Source organism: Harmonia axyridis, chromosome 3, assembly GCF_914767665.1.
Source record: "Harmonia axyridis chromosome 3, icHarAxyr1.1, whole genome shotgun sequence".
Classification (NCBI taxonomy): domain Eukaryota; kingdom Metazoa; phylum Arthropoda; class Insecta; order Coleoptera; family Coccinellidae; genus Harmonia; species Harmonia axyridis.
The window spans coordinates 10,696,458-10,720,144 of NC_059503.1; the positions used below are offsets into that span (position 1 = coordinate 10,696,458).

General features: G+C 34.8%; 2 protein-coding genes across 5 annotated transcripts in view; both read right to left on the minus strand.

Moving 5' to 3' along the window:
- The window catches only part of LOC123676812 (probable G-protein coupled receptor No18), a 174,346-nt gene that overhangs the window by 58,833 nt on the left and 91,826 nt on the right, over positions 1–23,687 (minus strand). For 2 of the 4 annotated variants that reach the window (XM_045613039.1, XM_045613037.1), the window contains exon 3: positions 22,139–22,180. The exons of the other annotated variants lie outside the window; for them this stretch is intronic. The gene's annotated coding sequence lies outside the window, so the exon portion shown is untranslated. The remainder of the gene's footprint in view (positions 1–22,138; positions 22,181–23,687) is intronic. 4 annotated transcript variants of the gene reach the window in all.
- On the minus strand, positions 2,061–3,432 carry LOC123676813 (ninein-like). Its single transcript, XM_045613043.1, has one exon. The coding sequence runs from the start codon at positions 3,385–3,387 to the stop codon at positions 2,143–2,145; it is 1,245 nt and encodes a 414-aa protein (XP_045468999.1). The 5' UTR covers positions 3,388–3,432; the 3' UTR covers positions 2,061–2,142.

The following is a 23,687-nucleotide window of genomic DNA, read 5'->3' on the forward strand; positions in this document are numbered from 1 at the left end:
AGGGAGGAATACCCTTTCGGTTTACGCAGCGTATATTTTATATTTCGATTTGACTTGCTATTTCATCTGAAAATTATTTTATTCTCAGCTCTCCTAAATTTTCACGCCTCTCATATGGATATCTGTATTTTATATATACATAACCCCACTGAAAAAGATCGAGTGGTGTCGAATCCGGTGACCTTGCCTGCCAGGATATAGAACCTCTAGTATGGATGACCCTTCAAGTAAATATTTTGTTCCAAAATTCCTCAACTCTTAAATTTGGCTTCATAGTTATTTATTCGGAAAATAAGACTTTTCTGAAAAGTCGTTCAAGTTATGTTCTCATGCATTTAATAAATATTCCGCCATTCTCTATGAACCCATTTCGTCGAAATCGAAATTCAAAGCATATTCAAATAAGATGGAAATTCCAAACATCATGATTCAAACACGGTTTCAGAAAACCGTATGAATCAAAAGATCATCGTAATAGTAATCCAGCCAATAATTGAGAAAAATTCGAGTTCTTCCAAGATTCAATCACTGATGCTAATAAGACCATTGAGGGGATATCAAGAGGAAGGGAATGATTCCCGGAAAATTCCTAGATATTCGAAGCGGAGATGATCTAGATTTCCGGCATTTGGGACTTCGGTAAACCCCCAAATTACTAGACAAAGGGAAACTTTAACGCCAAAGATAATCCACTAGGTATTTCCCTCAAACTTTGCCCTCGAAATCACAGTGGATATAGGAGATTTTAGGTTTAAAACAAAGAGTTCAGTTAAGTACCACGAAAAATATCGCTATTACTATAATTATGGATATAATAATAACTCAAATCATATACATATAACAGATATTATTTTTTGACGTCATTTTTCAAGTATTCAGTGTGTACTTTCTATCTGATATGCTGATCAAACTCCTAGATATTTAATTGAAGTTGTTTTCTGAATTTTTGGTCAAGAACACTCAGGGGGTTGCATTCTATTTGATGGGCATTTAAGTAAAAAGTCGCTGATCTATTCTGGAAAGAGAAAATGTGATAAATTTTGCTTTTTTGACTCTCAACTTATTTTTACTCAACCATCTCTTCAAATTCTCCATTACAAGTGTCAATTCAATCAACGTTACCGTGTCGTCTACGTATAACAAAATCTTTCAACCGTCAATATCAATGGATAACATTTCATTGATATAAATGAGGAACAGCACTGGTCCAAGTAGCTACCGCTGAGGTATATCGATCCTACCCTCCCACTGATTATCTACAAGTAGCATCCAAGGAACAATCATTCCAACTTATATTGGAAAACGAAAGATTAGAAGAGTTTTAGCCAATTAGCACTAAATCAAAAAGACGAATCAATGCTCCAATATTCTCAAAGAATTAAGATTTATGAGAAAGAAAAAACTTTTCCATCTCTTTGTCATAAAAAAATCGTTCTTTGTTTCGAGTTCCTTTGAACCTATAGTCTTTATTTCGCCATTGATATCACTTTGAACTTTTCTCGTTTCCTTAGAATAAAATTAAAAAATCGATTGATATTTTCTCTTCTGAAGCGCAGAACATTTTCAGATCATTCTGAATTTTTTCTGATTCGGTTTAATTATGCGTTTCATTTCATTAAATCCTGTAGTTTAAGAAGTCGGTAGCACTGAAGAGCTCTTCAATTAATTGATCTTTTGCTATTCATTGGCCTTCGTCATTTCCTTGAGACGAGGGAGGGTTTTTGTAATATCGGATTATATATAGAGTGTTTCTTGTCAAAATTCGGATATAATCGATGATATTTTGTCTAAATAAAAATGGAGCGATGATCAAAAAAGATTTTCTTCCAAGAATAAATATGAAAATTTTCAGTTAATGTTTCATAAGGAAAATTTATTCATTCACTTATTATTTAATTATTGGGGATCATTTAAAACTACTCAGAAAAAAAACCGAAGTGTTATTCTATTATTACTAGATGTGAATTAGCTTATGAAAGAACGAAACTTCACGTCATTGCTTTCATCATTTTTGTTGTATTTTTAATATTCTTTAGATGAACCCTTTTTTTTAATTGACTATATATTTTTTTAAATCTATTTTATCAGAACTAACAATATAAATATTAAAATAGCAATAATCATATAAGAGTTGAAAACTTATCAATAAGCGAAATTAACCTGTAAAGCAGGTAAAATTTTCTCTGCGAAATATTTCAACAGGCTGTATGTTGAAGTTGCTCCTTTTTTCATCCAATTACGTAAAAACCTTCTTTCTTCTTCGAATTTCATGGAAACTTGTAACATTTCAGATTGGATGGTCTCATTCATCAAGGTCAATTCATCACAATTTTTCTGAGAGAGTTCCAGTTCTTTTTGAAGGAGGCAGAGTTCTCTCGACATTTCATCTTTTTCAAACTCGTATTTAGAAATTAACGATTTATTCTTTGCTTTTTCTAAATTTAGGACACGAATCTGTTCCAAATGATGCTCGCAAGTTTTTTTAGATTTTTCAAGTTCGCACTTCAGGTCATATTCTGATTTCTGCATGGCGTCGACGCAAGATTTCAAGTTTCCTAAATTCTCTTTTTGTATCGAAATAACATTTTCGAGTTTGTTATTCTGTTCTTGGAGGCTCAGTCGTTGATTGTTGATTTTTCGGAGTTTATCTTTATCTCTTCGTTGACTTTGTGCTAGTGTGTTTAGGATATTAGTTTTTTCCTCGATTTCTTGCAGTTGATACTTTGTTTTCTCGTTAACCCTTTGTAACTCGGATACAAGACCAAATTTATCCTTCTCTAAACACTCGATGTAGTTTCTTAAAGCCACATTTTGTTGGATGATATCGTCGAAATCCTTCTGAATTTCCTGGTATTTGTTAGCAATCTCTTCACGACGTGAACTCTCTGATTTTCTCAAGTTCTGCAATACGTCAATCTGTATGTTGAGCTGGCTCATCTTGTATTCTTTAGCTTCGAGCAACGAAGATAGTTCGTTACGTCGTGACCTGGATTTTCTCCACGAATTCAGCAATAAATACCTTAAAACTAACCGAGCTGCAGCTTCAGGAAATTTTTCACCGGGCGAACATTCTCTGGGTGAACAATAAATTTTTATAGTATCGTTGTGTTGGGCAGCCTTCAAACCTTTTCGGTTGTGTATTCTGACCGGTGAGTCTACTGAGCAAATTTCAGATCTGTCTCTCGCCCGTGAACCTTGCTTTTTACTCGGCGTTCTCATCTCCTTGAGGGCCGATTCCAGTTTCGATTTCATGTCTCTGGTTTTCCTTGATGTCGGTGTAAATTTCCTAGCCGATGGCACAGGGTATCGTATGGAGCTGGCATCACCGTCCCCTGATATCCCATTGCCGTTTTTGCTGTTTAAATCTTGGACAGGAGCAGTGTTCATCGTGGTTTTATTTGACGTATTGTAAATTTCTGATGTGCTGTCAAGTTTCGCATCGGGATATGCCATGAAGTGCAGTGGCGTGCTGTAAATTCGTTATTTATAGCTTGGAAAGTGGACGTTGAGTGTTGTTTCATTCGATTTATGATCTTATAAAAATGAGGAAAACAATGACGCCAAGTCGGGAGCTTCTGAGAGCTCGTTCATTCATGAACTAATTGCACCGTAGGTGACCAGGTAAGTATTCATAGGAATTAATTAGATCTTAAAGGGTGTAATTAGCGCTTGAATGAACTAGTGCTCGAAAGCTCCTGATTGGAAAGCAGTGATTTTTTTGATAATGTTATTAACACGGAATTAAACACAAAGGTTGGAATTGCTATTTTTTTACATACGCAAAATTCAATTTTGGTAGTTTCGAAATGATATTTTAAATCAACATCCAAAATTTCAACTCTGTATATTTTTCGAAATTCTTCCCGAATTTTTGTCATGAAATTTCGCACAAGGTTATCAATTTTCATTCTACATTCGAATTCAAGTTTTCATTTCCATGCAACATGCAATTCTGAGAAAAAACTTCGAAGGGCCATATTTACAGAGAAGCATATTTAGAAATAAAAATGTATATTTATGATTGAGGGTATATCCTCGTAAGGTAGAATTGTGAACGTTCTAAAATGAAGAAATATTATATGAGACGAGATTCATAAACTTAATATATTGGTTGCTTACTGTAACCATATCTTGGAGAAGTACCATAAAGGACTCCTCTTCATTACTAAGCACCTATGACATTTGCAGTTCTATTCTTGAATTATGCAAACTTGCGACAAAAATTTGAAAATTATACAAATTTATTTATCGACTGGTAACTTAGTCTGCAGATGCTTCCTAGTTTGAAACGAGCTAAGAGCGCTATTATTCGATATTCGAAGAGTTCGTTTCTTCGTATTCAAACCTCGATTTAAAGAAATAGGGAAAGTGTTCTTTTCGAGATGTTCGGGAGCACTTTTTATGATAATGACATTCGAATATTCTTCTAGAGATAGGATCAACGTTGGCACGTTGGGAATGACCCATTTCATTTTAAAAATGGGACAGAATTTATGTTGAACAATATCATTACTTTTTTTTATAGTTGTTCCAAAATAACTTCATCTGAATCTGAAATCGATGTTTTTTGCTCCTGAATAAGGGTTAAGAATTCTCTTCTGTCGCCAATAATTGGTACAATAAATTCAATATAATGAAGTGTTTCTTTCGATTGCACGTCGATATGGAATGACCAATAGGAATTGAACCATTTTCTTTATTGTTAGATAGAAGAACACGTTTTGAACTGTCATTAAGAAGACGACAATCATCTGGAGTGTATTTTGTCGAACTCAATCTTGCTAAAAGTCTTTTATATTGTTACAGAATACCAGGTTATTTTTCTTAATGAAAAAGGAAGAAGATCCTATTCTCTTTGACGGTGAAATGCAATAATAGCACCTGGATAAAGTAAGTTTTTATTTTTCAATCTGGATGTAAGTATTTTAGCTGATTCCTTCGAGAGATTCAGGTCTCTTATGAGATTGTGCAGTTCGTTTTGAAACACTTAGGAGTTGTTGAATCTGCTACGATAGGCAATTGTATAATTCTAGGAATATATTTGGCTAATCAAGTTTTTATTTTTAGAAAAAAAAATTTTAACGGGTGTTTTTTTTCGAGGTATATGAGTTGGCATTAATGTTCAAGATGGCGACCAATTAAACAGCTGTCAAGTGATTTATTCTCAGTTTGGTTTGGCAATTCATGATGAATAGACTCACGCCTGAACAACGCTTGCAAATAGTGCAATTTTATTTCGAAAATAATGGTTCTGTGCGGAATACGTATCGCGCACTACGTCCATTTTATTTTGTTTAGCAATGAAACGCACTTCTGGTTGAATGGCTACGTCAACAAACAAAACTGCCGCATTTGGAGTGAAGCTTATCCTCAAGTGTATGTCGAAACAGCGTAACATCCAGAAAAACTGACGCTTTATGGGCTGGTGGAATCATTGGTCCGTACTTCTTCAAAAACGATGATGGCCAGAACGTTACAGTCAATGGTGATAGGTATAGAGCCATGATTACTAACTTTTTCTTTCCTGTATTGAACAACCATGATGTCCAGGAGCTGTGGTTCCAACAAGACGGCGCAACATGTCACACAGCTAGTGCTACAATCGATTTATTGAAAGACACGTTTGGTGACCGCCTAATTTCACGTTTTGGACCTGTGAATTGGCCTCCAAGATCTTGTGATTTAACACCGCTAGACTACTTTCTGTGGGGCTATATAAAGTCATTGGTCTATGCGTATAAGCCACAAACCCTTGACCATTTGGAAGACAACATTCGCCGTGTTATTGCCGATATACGGCCACAAATGTTGGAAAAAGTCATCGAAAATTGGACGTCCAGATTGGACTACATCCGAGCCAGCCGTGACAGTCATATGCCAGAAATCATATTTAAAATGTAATGCCACAAGATTATCTTGCGGATAAATAAAATTCATGTCAATGGAATAATCCATCCTTGTTTTATTGAAATTCAAAGTTCTATAGCTCTAAAAAAACACCCTTTATTTTGCCTTTTAAAGAAATATTCTATAATAAAAGATACCATATAAGTTATCCAGAAAGCTGCAAAAATTCTACTTCATCCTTAGATGAAAGTAATCATCCACGACCATATTTGTTTGACTTCCGGAACAGCATAGAGGAATATCAAATAAATATTATTGAACCAATATGATTCCTTCCATATGAGCGCAGAATGTTATTCCTTCAAGTATGAAACCAACTTGAAATTTGCAACTGTTGCAAAACGAAACGTTCCATTTGCTCCAGCTGTGAACAGGACTCCACTCTCCAGGATACTTTGTCCTTCATATGAGTCCATCTAACCTTTCACCCTTGAATCCTTCCATCCAATCCTTGCTGGAGCACGAATTTCAATTAAGTGGATTGTTTTAAACGGTCTACGGTCTTCACTCAGGCATAAGGCGTTTATTCAAGGTCTGGAAAGGGTTGGAATTCAATGAATTGAATCGCAATAACATTTATAATGCCTGGTTCCACTTCAGAAATTTCGGCCAACATGGGGGGATCTAAGATAAATAACGATCGATATGGAATTTCGAAAAAATTTTCGCTTTTGATTAAATTTTGTACTGGATTCTAGATGATGGAATTATTAATATATTGGAGATATTGGAGCTGCAGATTGGGAATTTTATTTTCCTGGTAATTTCAATACTATGAATTCGATCGAAACGAAATTCAGCTCTAAAATTACAATTTCATGCGAAATTCTATGTAGATGGAATCAATATAAGGGATAAGGAGGAAATTTGATTCATATCAAATATACGATCGGATCAAGGTTTTGTCGTTATATACACATCGTCAAAAGTCTTGGCCACCCTATCAACTCTCAACTTGTTGAATGTAACATGGCAATTTTTTGTGTGTGAAACCTTCACACTATTTTATCACTTGGATGAAAACAATAAACCAGCAAAAAATGTTTCTTGTTCGGGAGAATACAGGTGTATTCGATATCAGTTTTCAGCGAATAACGAGAGTTGTAATATTGAGGATATTTCGTGGAAAATGCCGGGAGTTCTAAGTTTGACCGAGCAAGGATAGCATCCCTAAATCAAGAAGCCTCGTCAAACCACCAGATTGGGAACGTTTGAATATTCCACGAACTTGCAGTAAGGCGGATAGTGGCCCTTTTCCTGGAAACCAGCTGCGTTGCCCTGAGACCGGTGCCTGGTTGACCCAGAGTAACATCTGTAAGAGAAGAACGATATATCGCAAATAAATTTTACTCCAAGGAATCGAACGGTATCTGAAACAGCCTTTCGAAGTAATTTTTTGAGGATCTTTAGACTGGTAGTCTCAACCAGTTGGTACCATAAGGAGACGGTTGCATTCCTCAAATTTAAGAGTGAAAAGACCTTAAAGAATACCTCGGCTATCAACTTGATATAGAGCTGTCCGTCGGCACTGGGCAGAACACCTCCAAGTCACGATTCGGTTTACAAAATGATAGTCGACGAGAAAGGGTTTGGAGAGGTCCAAGCAAACTAGAGCGGCTCAATTTCAGCTGGGAAGTTGTGCCCTTTCAGGGTGGATCAATAATGTGCATTGGGGTATAATGTTCGGTCGCCGTACCTCTCTTATTATCGTGGAACGCACAATGACTAGTGCCATCTACGTACAAAACATCATTGAACCAATCATTATTCTTCTGCGCAACGGAATTTGGGGATAATATCATTTATCAGGATGATAACGCCCCACCACACTGCACACAAAGGGTTCCAAACATTCTTCAAGAGAAAAATATCTAGAGAATTAACTGGCCAGCAATCTCATCATATAAATCCAATTGAGCACGTATGGGATTACTTAGGGAGAGCAATATTCAATCGCCAAAACTCACCTTCAACATTTCAGGAAATTGGGTTTAACCCTTCAGGAAGAATGGAACGATATCTGCCAGACGGCGCAACATGTCACACAGCTCGTGCCACAATCGATTTATTGAAAGACACGTTTGGTGACCACCTAATTTCACGTTTTGGACCTGTGAATTGGCCTCCAAGATCTTGTAATTTAACACCGCTAGACTACTTTCTGTGGGGCTATGTAAAGTCATTGGTCTATGCGGATAAGCCACAAACCCTTGATCATTTGGGAGACAACATTCGCCATGTTATTGCCGATATACGGCCACAAATGTTGGAAAAAGTCATCAAAAATTGGACGTCCAGATTGGACTACATCCGAGCCAGCCGTGGCGGTCATATGCCAGAAATCATATGTAAAATGTAATGCCACAAGATTATCTTGCGGATAAATGAAATTCATGTCAATCGAATAATCCATCGATGTTTTATTCCAATTTAAAGTTTTATAGCTCTAAAAAAAACTTTAGAATGAAACCAATTCAGGTCTGCTAATAGCCACAATGAACCGAAAATATAGTTCCACTCTCTAACAAGAAAAAAATTCTGATGGAATTCATAAATTGCCTTCAATTTCGACTAACGACCGTGTAGTAACTTCCCAATAAGGTTGCAACGTCAATCAATTAGGAACTTTCGATGGAAAATAATCCATCGAGCTTGAAACAGTCTATTCCTTATAATACCCGAACTTTGTTGTTCTTATGATCTAAAATATACATAGTAGCAAAATATGAACCTCCAGTAATTAACAAACTTCAAAATTAGCAAATTCTCCCCTTGATATCTCAAATTATCTGTTTATAGACACTCAATTAAAGCGTAAAACATTGGCACATCAGAAGTGAAATAATGAACTGCTGTATTTACAATTGTGTACCTTGATCTCGACAGTTGATTGTAATTGATAAAAGGGATTAGCGTAGCTGTTTATCAATCGTTCAATGGGGAGTGAAATATTCAATTACAAGGTGTTTTTCATTTTTGTGAGATTTTTCGATTCGATTTGTTATTGGTATTTGGGCTGGTATATTTAATTGGAAGTTTTTATACCTTTTGATTATATCGTTTGCATTATGCATGTTCAAATAGCTACACCCAGGCAATTTTGATGAGTTTACTAGTTTATTTCTACGACTGCTTCAATTTGAAGCTATTACGAATTTGGTCCATTTACGTTACGTGATGAAACTCATTTTACAATTTGAATTTCGTTACGTAACGCATTTTTTCGGAGACAAACCCTAAAAGAACTTCTACTCAACCAATAACCAGTGCTGCTTCTTCTATATAGGATGTAAGTCTTTTGAATCTCCCATTTGAACCAAACACATCACATACCAGCCGAAAATATCACTTAATAGCCAACTTGACAGACGGCAAGTAATTGTCATTTAATAATGTAATGAACATATTTCGATGATCTCAAGGCAATTAATATCAACAATTATGTTTTCAGCTTCGTTTTACAAAATTTAATCATAATATTATGTTCATTTTTCCATATGGGCAGTCCTAGATAAAACGTTTTTTCTACCCCCTTACAGCAAATGATGAAAATCGTATACTCGCCAACTATGTAACTGTCTACTTAGGCACTGTGAAACATAAAACTATGCGATTAACTTCACTGCCAAGAGAAAGCACGATCAACAACCAATACGATAGCATCTGCTAAGTAAATCGCACGGCGAATAACCAATAAGATAAAACTTTTAGTAGTTGCCACAGAAACGAATAACAAACAGCCCGCGTAGCCGATAACTTTTTGTCGTTTCGTAATTGTGTCACGATTTGTCACAAGTTTTTGGATTTGCCTGAGTTTTCATGGAAATGAAGGCGATCGTAAAAAAAGTATAGTACACAACTCGAGTTGTAAGACGATTCCTAACTTCTAGAACTAACTTTTTCTAGTCGAGCGTAATATGCTTCTTACAACTCTTGTTATGTAATACGCTATAACTATACATTTTTCGAAATATATAACTTTAAGTTGGCATTACTGTTCAAGATGGCGACCGATTTAACAGCTGTCAAGTGATTTATTCTCAGTTTGGTTTGGCAATTCATCATGAATAGACTCACGCCTGAACAACGCTTGCAAATCGTGCAATTTTTATTTCGAAAATAACGGTTCTGTGCGGAACACGTATCGCCCACTACGTCCATTAGCGATGAAGCGCACTTCTGGTTGAATGGCTACGTCAACAAACAAAACTGCCGAATTTGGAGTGAAGCTAATTCTCAAGTGTATGTCGAAACACCGTTACATCCAGAAAAACTGACTGTTTGGTGCGCTTTATGGGCTGGTGGAATCATTGGTCCGTACTTCTTCAAAAACTATGATGGCCAGAACGTTACAGTCAATGGTGATCGGTATAGAGCCATGATTACTAACTTTTCCATTCCTGAATTGAACAACCATGATGTGCAGGAGCTGTGGTTCCAACAAGACGGCGTAACATGTCACACAGCTCGTGCCACAATCGATTTATTGAAAGACACGCTTGTTGACCGCCTAATTTCACGTTTTGGACCTGTGAATTGGCCTCCAAAATCTTGTGATTCAACACCGCTAGACTACTTTCTGTGAGGCTATGTGAAGTCATTGGTCTATGCGGATAAGGCATAACCCTTGATCATTTGAAAGACAACATTCGCCGTGTTATTGCCGATATACGGCCACAAATGTTGGAAAAAGTCATCGAAAATTGGACGTCCAGATTGGACTACATCCGAGCTAGCCGTGGCGGTCATATGCCAGAAATCATATTCAAAATGTAATGCCACAAGATTATCTTGCGGATAAATAAAATTCATGTCAATCGAATAATTCATCGTTGTTTTATTGCAATTTGAAGTTCTATAGCTCTAAAAAAACACCCTTTAGTTGTGTGCTCACATAACTCGTGCTACGTACTCGTTTGCAACTCACACATTCATATAGTAATGAGGCTTTTATCCCACTTGTATAGTGAATAACTATTAGTAAAGCCCAAAATGGAAAGTTCCGAAAGCCTCTTCCCCTTAAATTATTCCATTTCCAAGTATTCATCACCTCCTCCTGATTTTAATTTCATCCCCATCATTATCAATTCAATGATGCAAAAGGAAATCTTAATGATATTCAGGGTATGAACAAAGCTGTCTCGTAGGACCAGTGAGAGAAGAAATCTGCAGCCTCCAATTCTCTGGATCTAATCATCGACATCTAGAAATCGAATCCCATATTTTTCCATACGAATGACAAGGGTGGATTTGAAAGGAATTTGATTTCCTTTCCATGATGGCTATTCGCAAGCAATTCCAACTCCTTTTATCTGGATAAATTCCAGCGTTGATAATGCTCCTTTCAGACGGCCGGGGAAGAATTGAATTAGATGCTGTTTCCTAATCCAAATTGACTTATTTCGGATATGCTGAATGTTATATTCAGTTGACTAATTGGATCGTTGTTCTAAATCGGGAACAACATCGGTTATTTCGAGTCTGATAACAGATTAACTTCATATCGACTAGACTGATTCGAATAAAGTAACTGAATTGCACCATAAACTATGCATAACGGGGAAATGCGTAAAAATTTTCGCGTTCTCAAATGATTGAGTTAGACTGAGTTATGGAAAGTTCGTGCTCAAATTCAATTGTGTCAGTTCGCCCAACAGTAAACAAGTCTGTTCATAAATTGTGAAATCTTGGAAAATTTTACATCTTAGTAGTCTGCGGGTATCAGTCATATCCTGAATATTTGACCGATATTCAAGGGAGATTTTTATTTAATGTGGCGCAATTTTTGAATGACGATGTTCATTCGATGGAAGAATAATAAAAATCAACTACTATTTTTTTTATGAGGATTCATTAAATCAAGAAGTAGATACCTACCGATGAAAATGATAGAACTGAATTTTTCGAAGTGAGTTGATTAAATGAAATAACAACTACGCCTATGGACTGAGTGCATAGGGATTCACGGCTTGGCTTGATTTTCGAGTTACTTGGCTTTAGCTTGACTTGATTTCAAGTCAAGCTCAAGTCAAGTAGTAGTTTTTCAATCTTAAGTTAAGTATTTATTTATCGAGTACTTGAATCATATCAAGCTACTTGATTTTTAGCAGTTGTGTAGTGTCACATCAATAAAAAAATGATGGAATGAGAAGGAACTTTGCAAAAAACACTTTTACTTATCAAATTTATTTCACAAAAGAACCGAAAATATCAACGTTTTTGAGAAGGAAACATAATTTAAATACCTGAATCATAACAAAATAAATAATTAGAGTTTCTTGATATTGAGGAACCTCCAGGCTTTGTTTGATTTCATAATTTTTCATCCAGGCTCTAAGACACATGAGGCATCTTATAGATTTGTCGCCCAACCCATTGCGTGTTTTTGTAACTGTAAGAGCAGCTCTGGAAACTTTTCTTTGAACAGGAGCTGAAGATGTTGGCGTTGATAAAAATTCCTTGGCCATTTTGGCCAAATTTGGAAAGATATTTCTGAAACTAACAAAATTTACCAATAGTTTCCATAGAAATGTGAGAAAACTACTAATAAAGTCACACACTGGCGAATGCTTCAGTCTCTCGGCGCTCGAGGAATCCCCTTATTTAGTTTAAGCGCACATGAGATTGCAGGAATATATTCCGTGCGACGAGTGCGTGCATATCAAGTCAAGCAATAAATATCTAAAATCAAGTCAAAGCTCACGTGTGTAATTTTTCACGAGCTGGATTTTCAAATCAAGTAATTGGTTAATGTCAAGCTACTTGGCTTGATGAATCCCTACTCTCAATCAACCAAGAGCAAACACTGGACCTATCAATGTTCATTATTGTTCTAGAGAAAATATAAATCATAGAATGACAAATTATACACCAAACGAAATCTTGACGAAATTTATAGTCCATTTTCTCTTTACCTCTTTGGGCGATTCTAGCAATTATTTTCTTGAATTTTATTTTGATTTGTCGGGTACATAACTGTTCAGAAGCGGAAGAGGTTCTGGCATAAATGGATTTCCCATCAAAACCATCAACCTTTCATTCGAAACATTTTTCCGTAAGATGTTTCCTTTTCGAGATTTTTCACAGATTCAACTCAAAAAAATCACCCGCTAGGTATATCAAACTGATTTATATCATTTCAACACCTTGCCATAAATATCCCGAAATAATGGAATTGTCTCAGAATGTAGAGCATTTTCATTGGGATCAATTTCATAACGTATATCGTAGCTCGAAAAAAGGACAATAATCCGTTGATATCTGACTCTGATTCACCACAATGGAAACGGGGATAGAAATAATACCGCCAAACAGAAGCTTTTGTTCGTTATATTGTTCTGTTTGTTCGTGAAATAATGACTTGCTCAATCCGTGTGGATTTTAACCGATGTGTCGCATCAAATATTGAACTGAGTGCTGTCAAATGTGAACAAACCGAGATTTATATAGGGGCTGACAGCATTTTAACGCTGTCAACTGCCAGCGTGTGTTGAGTCTTCGATGCGAAGTGGAATTAGGCATTGCTTCCGAGTGGACGTTAGTCAATTCAATAGAATCTTGACCACGAAGACTTGAATTGTAAATTATAATGAACATTGTGATTCACCACCTCTGAGATATCAAAATGAAAATGGGAAATATCGAATATATTGCTATACACAGTTGTGTGGTCTCCAAAGGCGCTTGAATTGATGATCACTCAAAAGCTTCTGAAAACAAGTCAGTACTTTTCCCGAATTTTTCATTCTGGAAGTATCATTATCATTATCATGTTTTCTGCGTCAAATCAATAGAGATGATCATATAATTTTTCTCATCTCAAAGGAATTGCTTTTGCTATTATCCATATTCAAAATGAGTACATGCCAGTAGTTCAATACCATTTCTATCTCTACAATGTTTTCAGCAATATTCTTATATATGTATATTTTTATATTCTCGAATATAAAAAAAGACGATTCTCGATTTGTATTTGTAATGAGGCATAAATCGATGAAAACCATGATCAAATTGAACGTTTTATTCTTTTTACTGACCTCAAAAGAATGATCTAGGAAAAAAGGGGCTCTAATGATTGCCATTTTTAAGGCCTGTGCCGAAAGCAAAGAAGAATCTTTCTACAGAAAATATATTTAAAAAAAAAAGAGCGTTGGAGTACATATATCTTTCGGGTATCGCGTTTTCGTGGGTATTATTTAAACACTGATGAACGACAGACGAGAACTTTATTGTGGTACAGCTAAACACAACCTTGCACACTTTACTAACTCAGCTGATCATCACCTCGTAATTTAGTTCACTGAACTCTCCTTTTTTCAGTTTTATACCTGGCTTACAAACATAAAATCATATTGTACACCGTGAATTTCTTCTTCCTTTTCTTATTCTCTTCTATGCCTGCGCAATGGTATCATGGTGCCTACACACTAATTAGGGTAGGGGAAAGATATTCTCTATTGTATCTTTCTGAGAACCCTAGGAATGAAAAAGTTGTATGCACAAGTACCAGAGAAGACCATTGCTACAATAATGTAGGTAGATTTATATTAAATATTGTGACGCCAATTTCGGCTAGATACAGACATTATGTCTAATTGCTTTATGTCGCCATATATCACTGTTTACAAATGAAGTCTAATTTTTAATGAAAGATAGTTTACTGGTTAGAAGATATTGAGTGAGGTGTTATGTTCAGAAACTCATTCATTTTTATAATGAATTGATTCTTTGTGGTTCCGAAAACGGAAAAAATCATAATGTTCACGTACAGGGTGATCCAATAATCACGAAAATAGGAAAAGTCTGAAATTTTCCTAGTCCGGATCTGATTTACTCGAATTCAGAAATATTGAAGGAAGACGATAGGAAAGGGTGACAAATCTTCAAAATTTGAAATTATTCGGTCGATTAGTTAAAGAGTTATTCAACAGTAAAATTTCACTCATAAGATGAGCATCACCCTGTATATCCCAAACGAAGGCACTCAGGCGATTGAAACATCTTGATACGAGTCCTCCTTGATGACTTTAATTCATGGTATTCGTTTGTCGCATTCTTCCCGGGACACCCTGTATGAAAGAAATCCAAGCCAATTGATCATTCAAACTAGCACAATTCAATCCGACGCAACGGTAAACCGATCTGTTGAATAGGACAAAAGCAAATTGGTTTCTGTTATCTCCCTATAGCGCTTCCTCCATTGGAAAATGGGTTCCGTACTAATTCCATAACAAAATTGTGTAATGGTTGAAAACGGAAACCATGCATAATAGATCTCGGAATGCATAGGTTGAACTTTCCACAGTCAGGGTCGGCGATTTGGAATATTTTAGAAATGTTCAGTGAACCAGGGAAAGAACAAGGATTACTGGGATATGAGATCCTTCATCTGGTGTTTAACGAAGTGTGCACAGAAGTGACTTTTTGATTCGGAAATATCAGATCTGGCTGGATTATCCTCAGAATAGACTGGTTTCAGTAGATCGCAATTTCGATATAGTTTGCTGTCAAAGCCACGATAGAAAAAGAGATTGCTCGAATCCTAGATAAAATTTTACTTCTTACTCGTGTGCTATGTCGAATAGAGTTCATAGTATGTTAGGATCTACGCCACTGGTTAGACAGGCCAATAGGCGCCAATCGTCTGGAATGTATGCTGTCAAACCCATTTTTGGAGTCCGTTCATATTGTTACAGAATACTAGGATATTTTCTTCAGCAAAAAAGGCAGGAGATCCTTATCACTTTGATGATGAAATTTAATGTTAGTATGTACTTGGCTAAGTGGATTCTTTTCTTTCAATCTGGATGCAAATATTTCAGCAGGCTCCTTTGAGATGTCAGGTTCTTATGATATCCTTCAGTTTTTCTTATTGAAACATTGCGGAGTTGTTAAGTCTGCTTCAAATTCCCTGCCATCATTAATTTGATTTTTTTTTCTTTATCAGAAAATGTTTCTGTACCATCTTTTCGCAGTTCTCTGCAACGCATTGGTACACTAAACTTAAAGCACTTCCTCTTTGAAACTGCCCACTGTCGCTAATGTTCAACACATGCTTCACATACGAAAATAGAGGCACAATTTATCCTTATCTACCAAATGAATGATAAGGTATGCAAAAAAAGCCCTATTCACAAAGTCGGAGATAGTTCTTCTGCTCTTCAATAATAATAATAAAATTTTATTTGAAGTGTACTCTCCACATACCTAACAAAAAACATCAGGCTGATTTACACATCTACGTTTGCTTGTAGATGCCATTATTTTGATGCTGTAGGTACTGAAAAATTAAATGATTCGGAAAGTAAATTGGTAATTTAGAGCTTAGGATTAAGAGAGGCCTATTAACCTAGTATAAGAAGGTTGATTCAGGTATAGTTTCAGATTTATATTCGACTAATTAGATTATAATTTTAAGGAATATTTAGAAAATGAAAAAAAAACCTTCTGGTCTAAATATCTATTCGAATTGTGAATAGATTTTCATATGGTAAAGAGATTATACTATATATCATCGAAGCTGCTCTTTCAATCGGCAATAATATAATTTTCCCCGAAAAATTATTTTCCACCTAGAAATAAAATACTTAAATTGAGTTTTAATAGTATATATTCGATAGAAATTGGACATTTTCAATTTATTCATCAGTAAAAGCCATCACGTTTCATCATCGACTATTAAATTGTTTTCAATGAAGTAATCGGTAGATCAATATAGCCTTGATAGATTTCATAATGGCCTACAAACATATGTTGTTTTCATGTAAATGATTGAATTATGCTACTATATTGACCAGAGGCTGAAAACTATTCCTTGACGTTTTTTTTTCCAAATGTTTGCAAATGTTATTTGCAGTCATACTAAATAATTGGTTTGGTATTTTTTAATTTCGTGATTCTAAAAACACAATTGAGACGAACTGTTAACAACATAAATATCATATGATGCTCAAATTCTGCGTGAGTATATACGAAAAAAAGGGTTTATAATGATTACATCTTTTACAGCTCAATATACTCCCTACTCGTTCAGGTTTTACTGCTTCACCACAAGAATATCAAACCCTTATTGGAGTATATTCATCATGGTTTTCCGGAAGTTAGCATGTACTTTTTGAAATTGAAAACTTCGCGTCGAATTCATACGATATTTTCTCTTCCGCCTCTACGAGATTTGCTTTTGTTGCCCTCCAGCTTTATATTGTTTAACGAGCAAACATATATCCAATTCTCTGCCGACACCTCACACGAAGAAATCGAATATTGCAGAAAATTGAACGGAGAATCTTCTTTTTGGAATATTGCTTGCGAGAGTCGCTCGTTATTTTGTTTCTTAGTGAAAAAGTTTCTAGTAGCCTTTGAAAAATACATCAGGAATTCCTGCAAGAACTATCTATTCATGGAATAGATATCGTTGTTAGAGCCGCTCTTTTTCAAGGTTATGAGATAATTGGCAAAATGCAGTTACGAGTGCCATACAGCAAACGACATCCATTGGACGTTATTTTACGACTATTTCAAGTCCATACAATTGTTGACGTCCATTGGTTGTTACGAACGTACGTCCATTCTGAGTACATATAATTTCCAAAAATATACATATATGAATTTTCTGTATGTTCTCATCTATTCTCTATTTTTAGGTACATCATTGATATTATAGTTTTAATTATTTCATGCTTCCCATGTTCAAAAAATTAATAGCGCACTTTAAAGAATAACATTTTTAACTGAGGTTTCTGAGCAAACACAATGCCAGGAGGCTTCAGCCCCTCAAAAAATTATAATTCAGACAGCTGTTAGATTTCAGAAACATCTTGAAATTATTTATTTTGAAACATTTCAAAATTATTTTGATTGTAAACATTTGAGCAATATAACCTCATATGTAATTATTTCAAATATCATATTGTGAGATTTCAAAAACAACCAGCCCAGCAAAGTTGCCCATAACACATTGAAATTGTCAGTTCACGTTGGTAAGACTGAAGGCAAGCAGCGTCGAGTGTGGTTAGGAGTTTGATGGGTATTTATGTAATTTTTGGAACTGAAAACTTTCCATCGAATTCATAAGACATTTTCACATCTTCACCCACGATATTTACCTTTGTTTACTCCAGTTTCATATTGTTCAGTAAGCAAACCAATATCCAAATCTCTGCTAACAACTCACAAAAAGAAATTAAAGATTGAAGTGAATTAAATATTTTTGCTCGCGCAAGCTGCGCCTAATTCCTGTGGTTAGTGAAAAAGAATTCGTCTATTAAATTTCATAGAAGTGAACAGGACTTGATATAATACAGCAGGAATTCCTGCTGGAACAATCTTCGCGAATCCAACAGGAATTGGTTCATGGAATGTAGGTCGCCATTTTTCAAGGTTATGATGGAATTTGTGTAATGCAGGTAAGCGTATTATGTAATTGTATGAGAACAGGCAGATGAGATTTAATTATTGATCTTTGTATCCCTCTAGGGGGGACATATAGTACAGGGAGATTTATGTAATAGATGTACATGTTACAGGTTACCACATACGATCATTTATTAGAAGCAATTAGTTGTATCCGCTCCAATTTTAACCCTCTGTTTAGTTTAGTGTAGTGTTTGAATTCGCCCATATTTTTTCATTTCTGAATTGATATTTTCTTTTTCGAATAATATAACAGAGGAGGCTTCAAGTTATACATCAAATTTAAGTAATGATTTCGTCGATTCATGAAACTGGAGAACAAGATGGCCTCATTCAGTATATGGAGAAATGAGTAATTATTTCTATTGCTTTTATGAAATCACAAAACTCTAGTTTTCTAATAAAAATCAATTCTGCTCACATTCAACCCAAACAACGGATTTCCTCGCCTAAACGTAGTTTAGTTAAATAAAAAGCGACAAAATAGACAGCTGATGTTCTCTGAATTATAATCCAGAAAGTTTTGCTGGAAGTAGAGCACAGGTGGAGCTCATAGTAACATCAGTAAGTAAGATCTATTCGAAAAGTTGGCCGTGAAATAATTCACGTCAACATTAAGGGCGGAAAGCAAATATTCTATGTGAAAATTGAGGAACCTACATCTTAGACTTTATGTTAGGGGTTGAAAGCATTATTTCGAATATTTTATTATTATACGTCAAGATGAAACATTCATGAATTAATTTAAGATCTTATGAGACATTTTTCTTAAGATTCAAGAATAAACTCAAATATTGGACGGGAAATTTCTCTGGATTATAATAGAGACGAATATTCTTGTTCGCGAACCTCATATCTTATTCAATTAGATGCAAAAGGGAGCAGAGTGGAAAAAGAAGTCGTAAAAATATGGAATTATTATTATCTGTCGAAAAGATACAGTGGTTTATGTATCTGATACTCAATATTTGGTAGCAGTTGATCGAAGTATTTCCTGTTTACGTTTTGGGTAGTAAAAAACTAGAACGAATCCATACGACGCTTTCAGAGCTTTTCTTTGAGAGTTGGTTCCATGAATTTTAAGTCAGAGATATCACTTCCTTGAATTTAGAGTTGGATATCCAACCAATGGTTTCAAAAGGCTCTATTCCAACATGAATCCTCGATACTGATCTATTTTTAATACAATTTAAACCTGTGATTTTTTTACAACCTGACTTTCTAGGTCACTGTAAGATATTCTATCAACTTTTGACAGTGCTAGTGTGAGAGAGTTGGGAGAATTTATTGTATCACTTTGTTACGCCACTTCAGACAAAAATAATTACTCAATTAAAACTGTGAATCGTTCATTCATAGCTAATTCTGTATTTCAAAGATGAACTCCAGCCTTTTCGGATTTTGAATGGTAGAGGTAGGTACAAATATCATCATTACATATTCAATTCTAATAGGATGTTATGATTACATTTTTATTTTCGAACAAATGTTTGTTTCTAGCTGATATCTCAAGTTTATGTTTTAGAAACGAAGCTGGAAATGATTTTTCCATGTGAAAATCATTCAATCTGATCTTGAGTTTTATTTCAGGGTAATTTCAAGGTGAAGTAGATTTTTTGAATAGAGAATATACTTTTTTTTGCAGAATATTAATATTCTTGGAAATCTCAAAAATATTTGCCCCTGAAGAGTAAGAAACATTCATTTGAAATATTTTCAATCCAGGCTCTCTCCAATGAAACATTTCAGTGGATCTTTCAAAATGGGTCACCCGGTATATAGGATTAGAGGCATAATCCCAACTATTTAATTTTGAATGGTATTATATGTATTAGAAATTATTTATGGAATCAACATTATTATCATCTGAATGACTTCACAAAAATTTCTGACCAGTGCTTTTCTTCAATTTTCTCAAACTAAAATAACGATAATAAGATTCAATATTAGCTTCAAACGATTCATACAATCGAGTTATACATAAAAGTTGAAAATTCCTCTCAATGTTTATTACTGAATTAAATGAATAAATCCATTTTATTTTTCCAATTGCTATGTTCATACTGCATTGCATCAATAGTCGTTTAGTCCTCTCCTGCTTTATGTTTTATGCAGAATTCCAACAGAACCAATCAACATGATCCAGTTATAACATAAATCCCCAGAGTGTATCGAATTTTTGTTGTAGGTACATGAAAAAAAAATTAATAGACTACTGGACTGAATCAACTAGTCCGATCGATTCTCTAAATAATGTTTGTCGCTCTGCAAATTTAAATATGACACGCGGTATATAAACCATTGCTGATTGAAGCAGAAATCCACGACGACAGACCATCGAGCTTGAATTCAAACTAATTGAAAATGAATCTCAAACAGCGAATCAGAATTACAAACATGAAGTAGTTCGTTGTTCAAATATTCAATATTTGTCCTTGAATGTGACAACATAATCTAACGGTTCTCCAATTGCACGAATGATTATGGGCACAAGTTGAATCGAAGTCAACGGAAAGGATCATTTTGTAATTAATTCCTTGAGTACATGAATCTTCAGGTGTAATTTACTACGTTATGCATTTTCTCCATGTTCATTAGGGAATGTAATGGTTCCACTATTAGATTCAATTATGGAACTGGAAACTCATAACGGCTGAGATTTTTCTCCACGAGTTTGTCTTTATGCACTTTCGTTATCTAATCAAATTATTCAAAATATTTTAGCTGGAAAGTTCAAAAGTGCCAAAATATTTCATGGATACAAAATCGACCCATTTTTGGAGCGGTTGGTGACTGGTGATAAAAAGTGGATCACTTACGACAACGTCAAGCGAAAACGGTCATGGTCGAAACGCAGTGAGCCGGCGGAAACGGTGGCCAAGCTAGGATTAACTACCAGAAAAGTTTCGTTTTATGTTTGAAGGGATTAGCAGGGAATTATCTACTATGAGCTGCTCCCCTATGGCATAACTGTTAACTCGGAACTGTAGTGTCAATAATTTGACCGCCTGAAGGAAGCAATTGTCAATTTGTAATGATTACAAAAATTAGGATTTTCGGCAAGACAAATTTTTCTGGATCCACTATTAATCAAGAGAATTCAAAAATAACATATCTTTCAGATCATCTAGATAATCTAATTTTTTTTCGATGAGAATTATACCCATAAATTTCGAAACATCAGATCATATCCATAGCTATATTCATTTCAACGCCTTCAGACCCGTCAAACCTAATTTTTTTCAGTAGCAGAAGGAAGTTTTTCAATTATCTCTAAAATCTAAAGTTGCCCCGAACCGTTTCCGGTTTCCGTTTGTTGTCATAATTCTTAATGATATACAGGATTTGAATTTATTCCGAAAAGGAATAAACTTTTTGAAGAAAAATTAGGGAAGGAAAGAGATATAATGACCTTATGGGAACTGTGCCAAATAAAATGCTTTCATTTTAGTGAATTTCAGAAGGAGCAAACTCAACTTAAACTCTTGGGGAAACTTTCCATAACTATGACAGAATAAATGAGAATTTTCGCATTATTCAGTATTGATAATTATCAAACCTTAAAACCGAAAACTTCGTAGAACCTTTCTCAGGAGTTTAGAATTTCCGGCAAAGTTTGCAAATGACAAATATGGAGGGAAAACCCTAAATTAACAGCAAAAATGAATTCATTCACTGAGAGTGATACTTTTGTCCTCAACTTAGCTTGTATAGTAAATAATTATAACTGAGCTCCCACTTTTTCTGTATAGAAATAAATGGAAAAAAATGAATGAATAAATGGCGTCTTTATTTTACCAAAAAGTAGAAAAATACATACCAGTCACTCAAGAAGTCCCGGCACACAGTTTTTTCTTCCAAGCTGCAAAAGATTCATTTCAAAATTCAAGACTTTATCTGCATCAAGATATTAAAAGATAAATGACGCTACACCCACTAGGATATTTGACAGGAAAAAAAATCAGGACATTGCAGTGTCTTCCGGACCACCTATAGAGTCATCCGTAAATTTGCAGAAGACTTGAAAAATTTCGTAAAAAAATCGTATTTATTTATGCTAGAAGAGAGTCAAGTTTTAGTCATCATCAATTTCATTTTCCATTTCGTAGGTTCATTATAAAATGTGTGGCCACCTTATATATTGAAAATGTGTTTTCATTTCAACAAGTAATCGGTTTATTGGGAATCGAGTAAATTTTTCGACCGCTATTGATGAAGAGAATCCTGAATAATGAATCGCAATTCACAATTATTCAGATGATTTTGCTCCGTTGGAGTCGAACGTTCTGAATAAGGAATTCAGGATGAAAAATCTTTGTAACAATGGAACTGACATCGTCTGTGCAACGTTTGAAATAGAATGAACAATAAAATGAAGATAAAATTCTTTTCATCGTGAATTACAATGAGATGAAATCTCATCTGTGTTGCCTTGGTTGCGCTCTTTGTCCGCTTTAGTTATAGATTTTTTTTCATTGTAGAAGTATAAATTCACCTATTCATAGTATAATTTCAACTCCCTACAAAATGCAAATTACAATTTTTAACACCCAGTGAAGCTTTTGTCGATTCGGGAAAATATTATTTTCAATGATTGTCTTGTTTTTGAATTTCAACTTTTTGAATAAAATGAGAAATGTTAAACTATACGAGTTTTTTTATGTTTTATTTCTGTTTGTGAATTTCTTGAATACTTTTTCCAAATTTCTTTCGGAATTTTTTTGAACTTATTCCATAATGGTCTCAAATAAAACATCGCACCCTGGATTTTATCATTCAAAAACTTAAATAACAGATCAGTTTAGGTATTTATTGTGAATTTATTTTTCGAGTTATAATATGATTGTCAATGAAAATATCAAAACGAAACATGTTTCTGAACAATTAAATGAATTGAAATGTTTTTACTATTCTGATCAAGGGTATAGGAGGAAAATATTTCAATTTTCAGCAGACTTAACAAAGATCCTCGGAAATTGACTTTCTAATACAAAAAAATAATGAAATGACTTCATTAATGCGAAATATTTCGATTAAATCTCGTGAAATAATGGGATTGCTCCCTTAATTGGATATTCTCCATCGGAAAATGATAATTCCACGATCTTGCACGAAGAAAATGATAGAGGAAATTGGTAATTTCCATTTGACGCCCACAAACTGTGGAATTTAGTTGATTGAATTTCTCATTAACTTTATTCAAGGCAGATTTCCCGACAAATATCATTTTCCTGATACAGTTGGTGGCTTTATTAAGTAAAGAGAACTGCATACTTTGCATTTTATGGTGGTAGTTTCGACTCGAGATTTTCTCGGTTCATTTAATACTATTTTTCTAAAACGAAGGATATCATATGTATTAGATTTTT

Bases quoted from the DNA above. Each gene is read 5' to 3' on its own strand.
- LOC123676813 (XM_045613043.1), bottom strand. From the start codon at position 3,387: ATGAACACTGCTCCTGTCCAAGATTTAAACAGCAAAAACGGCAATGGG.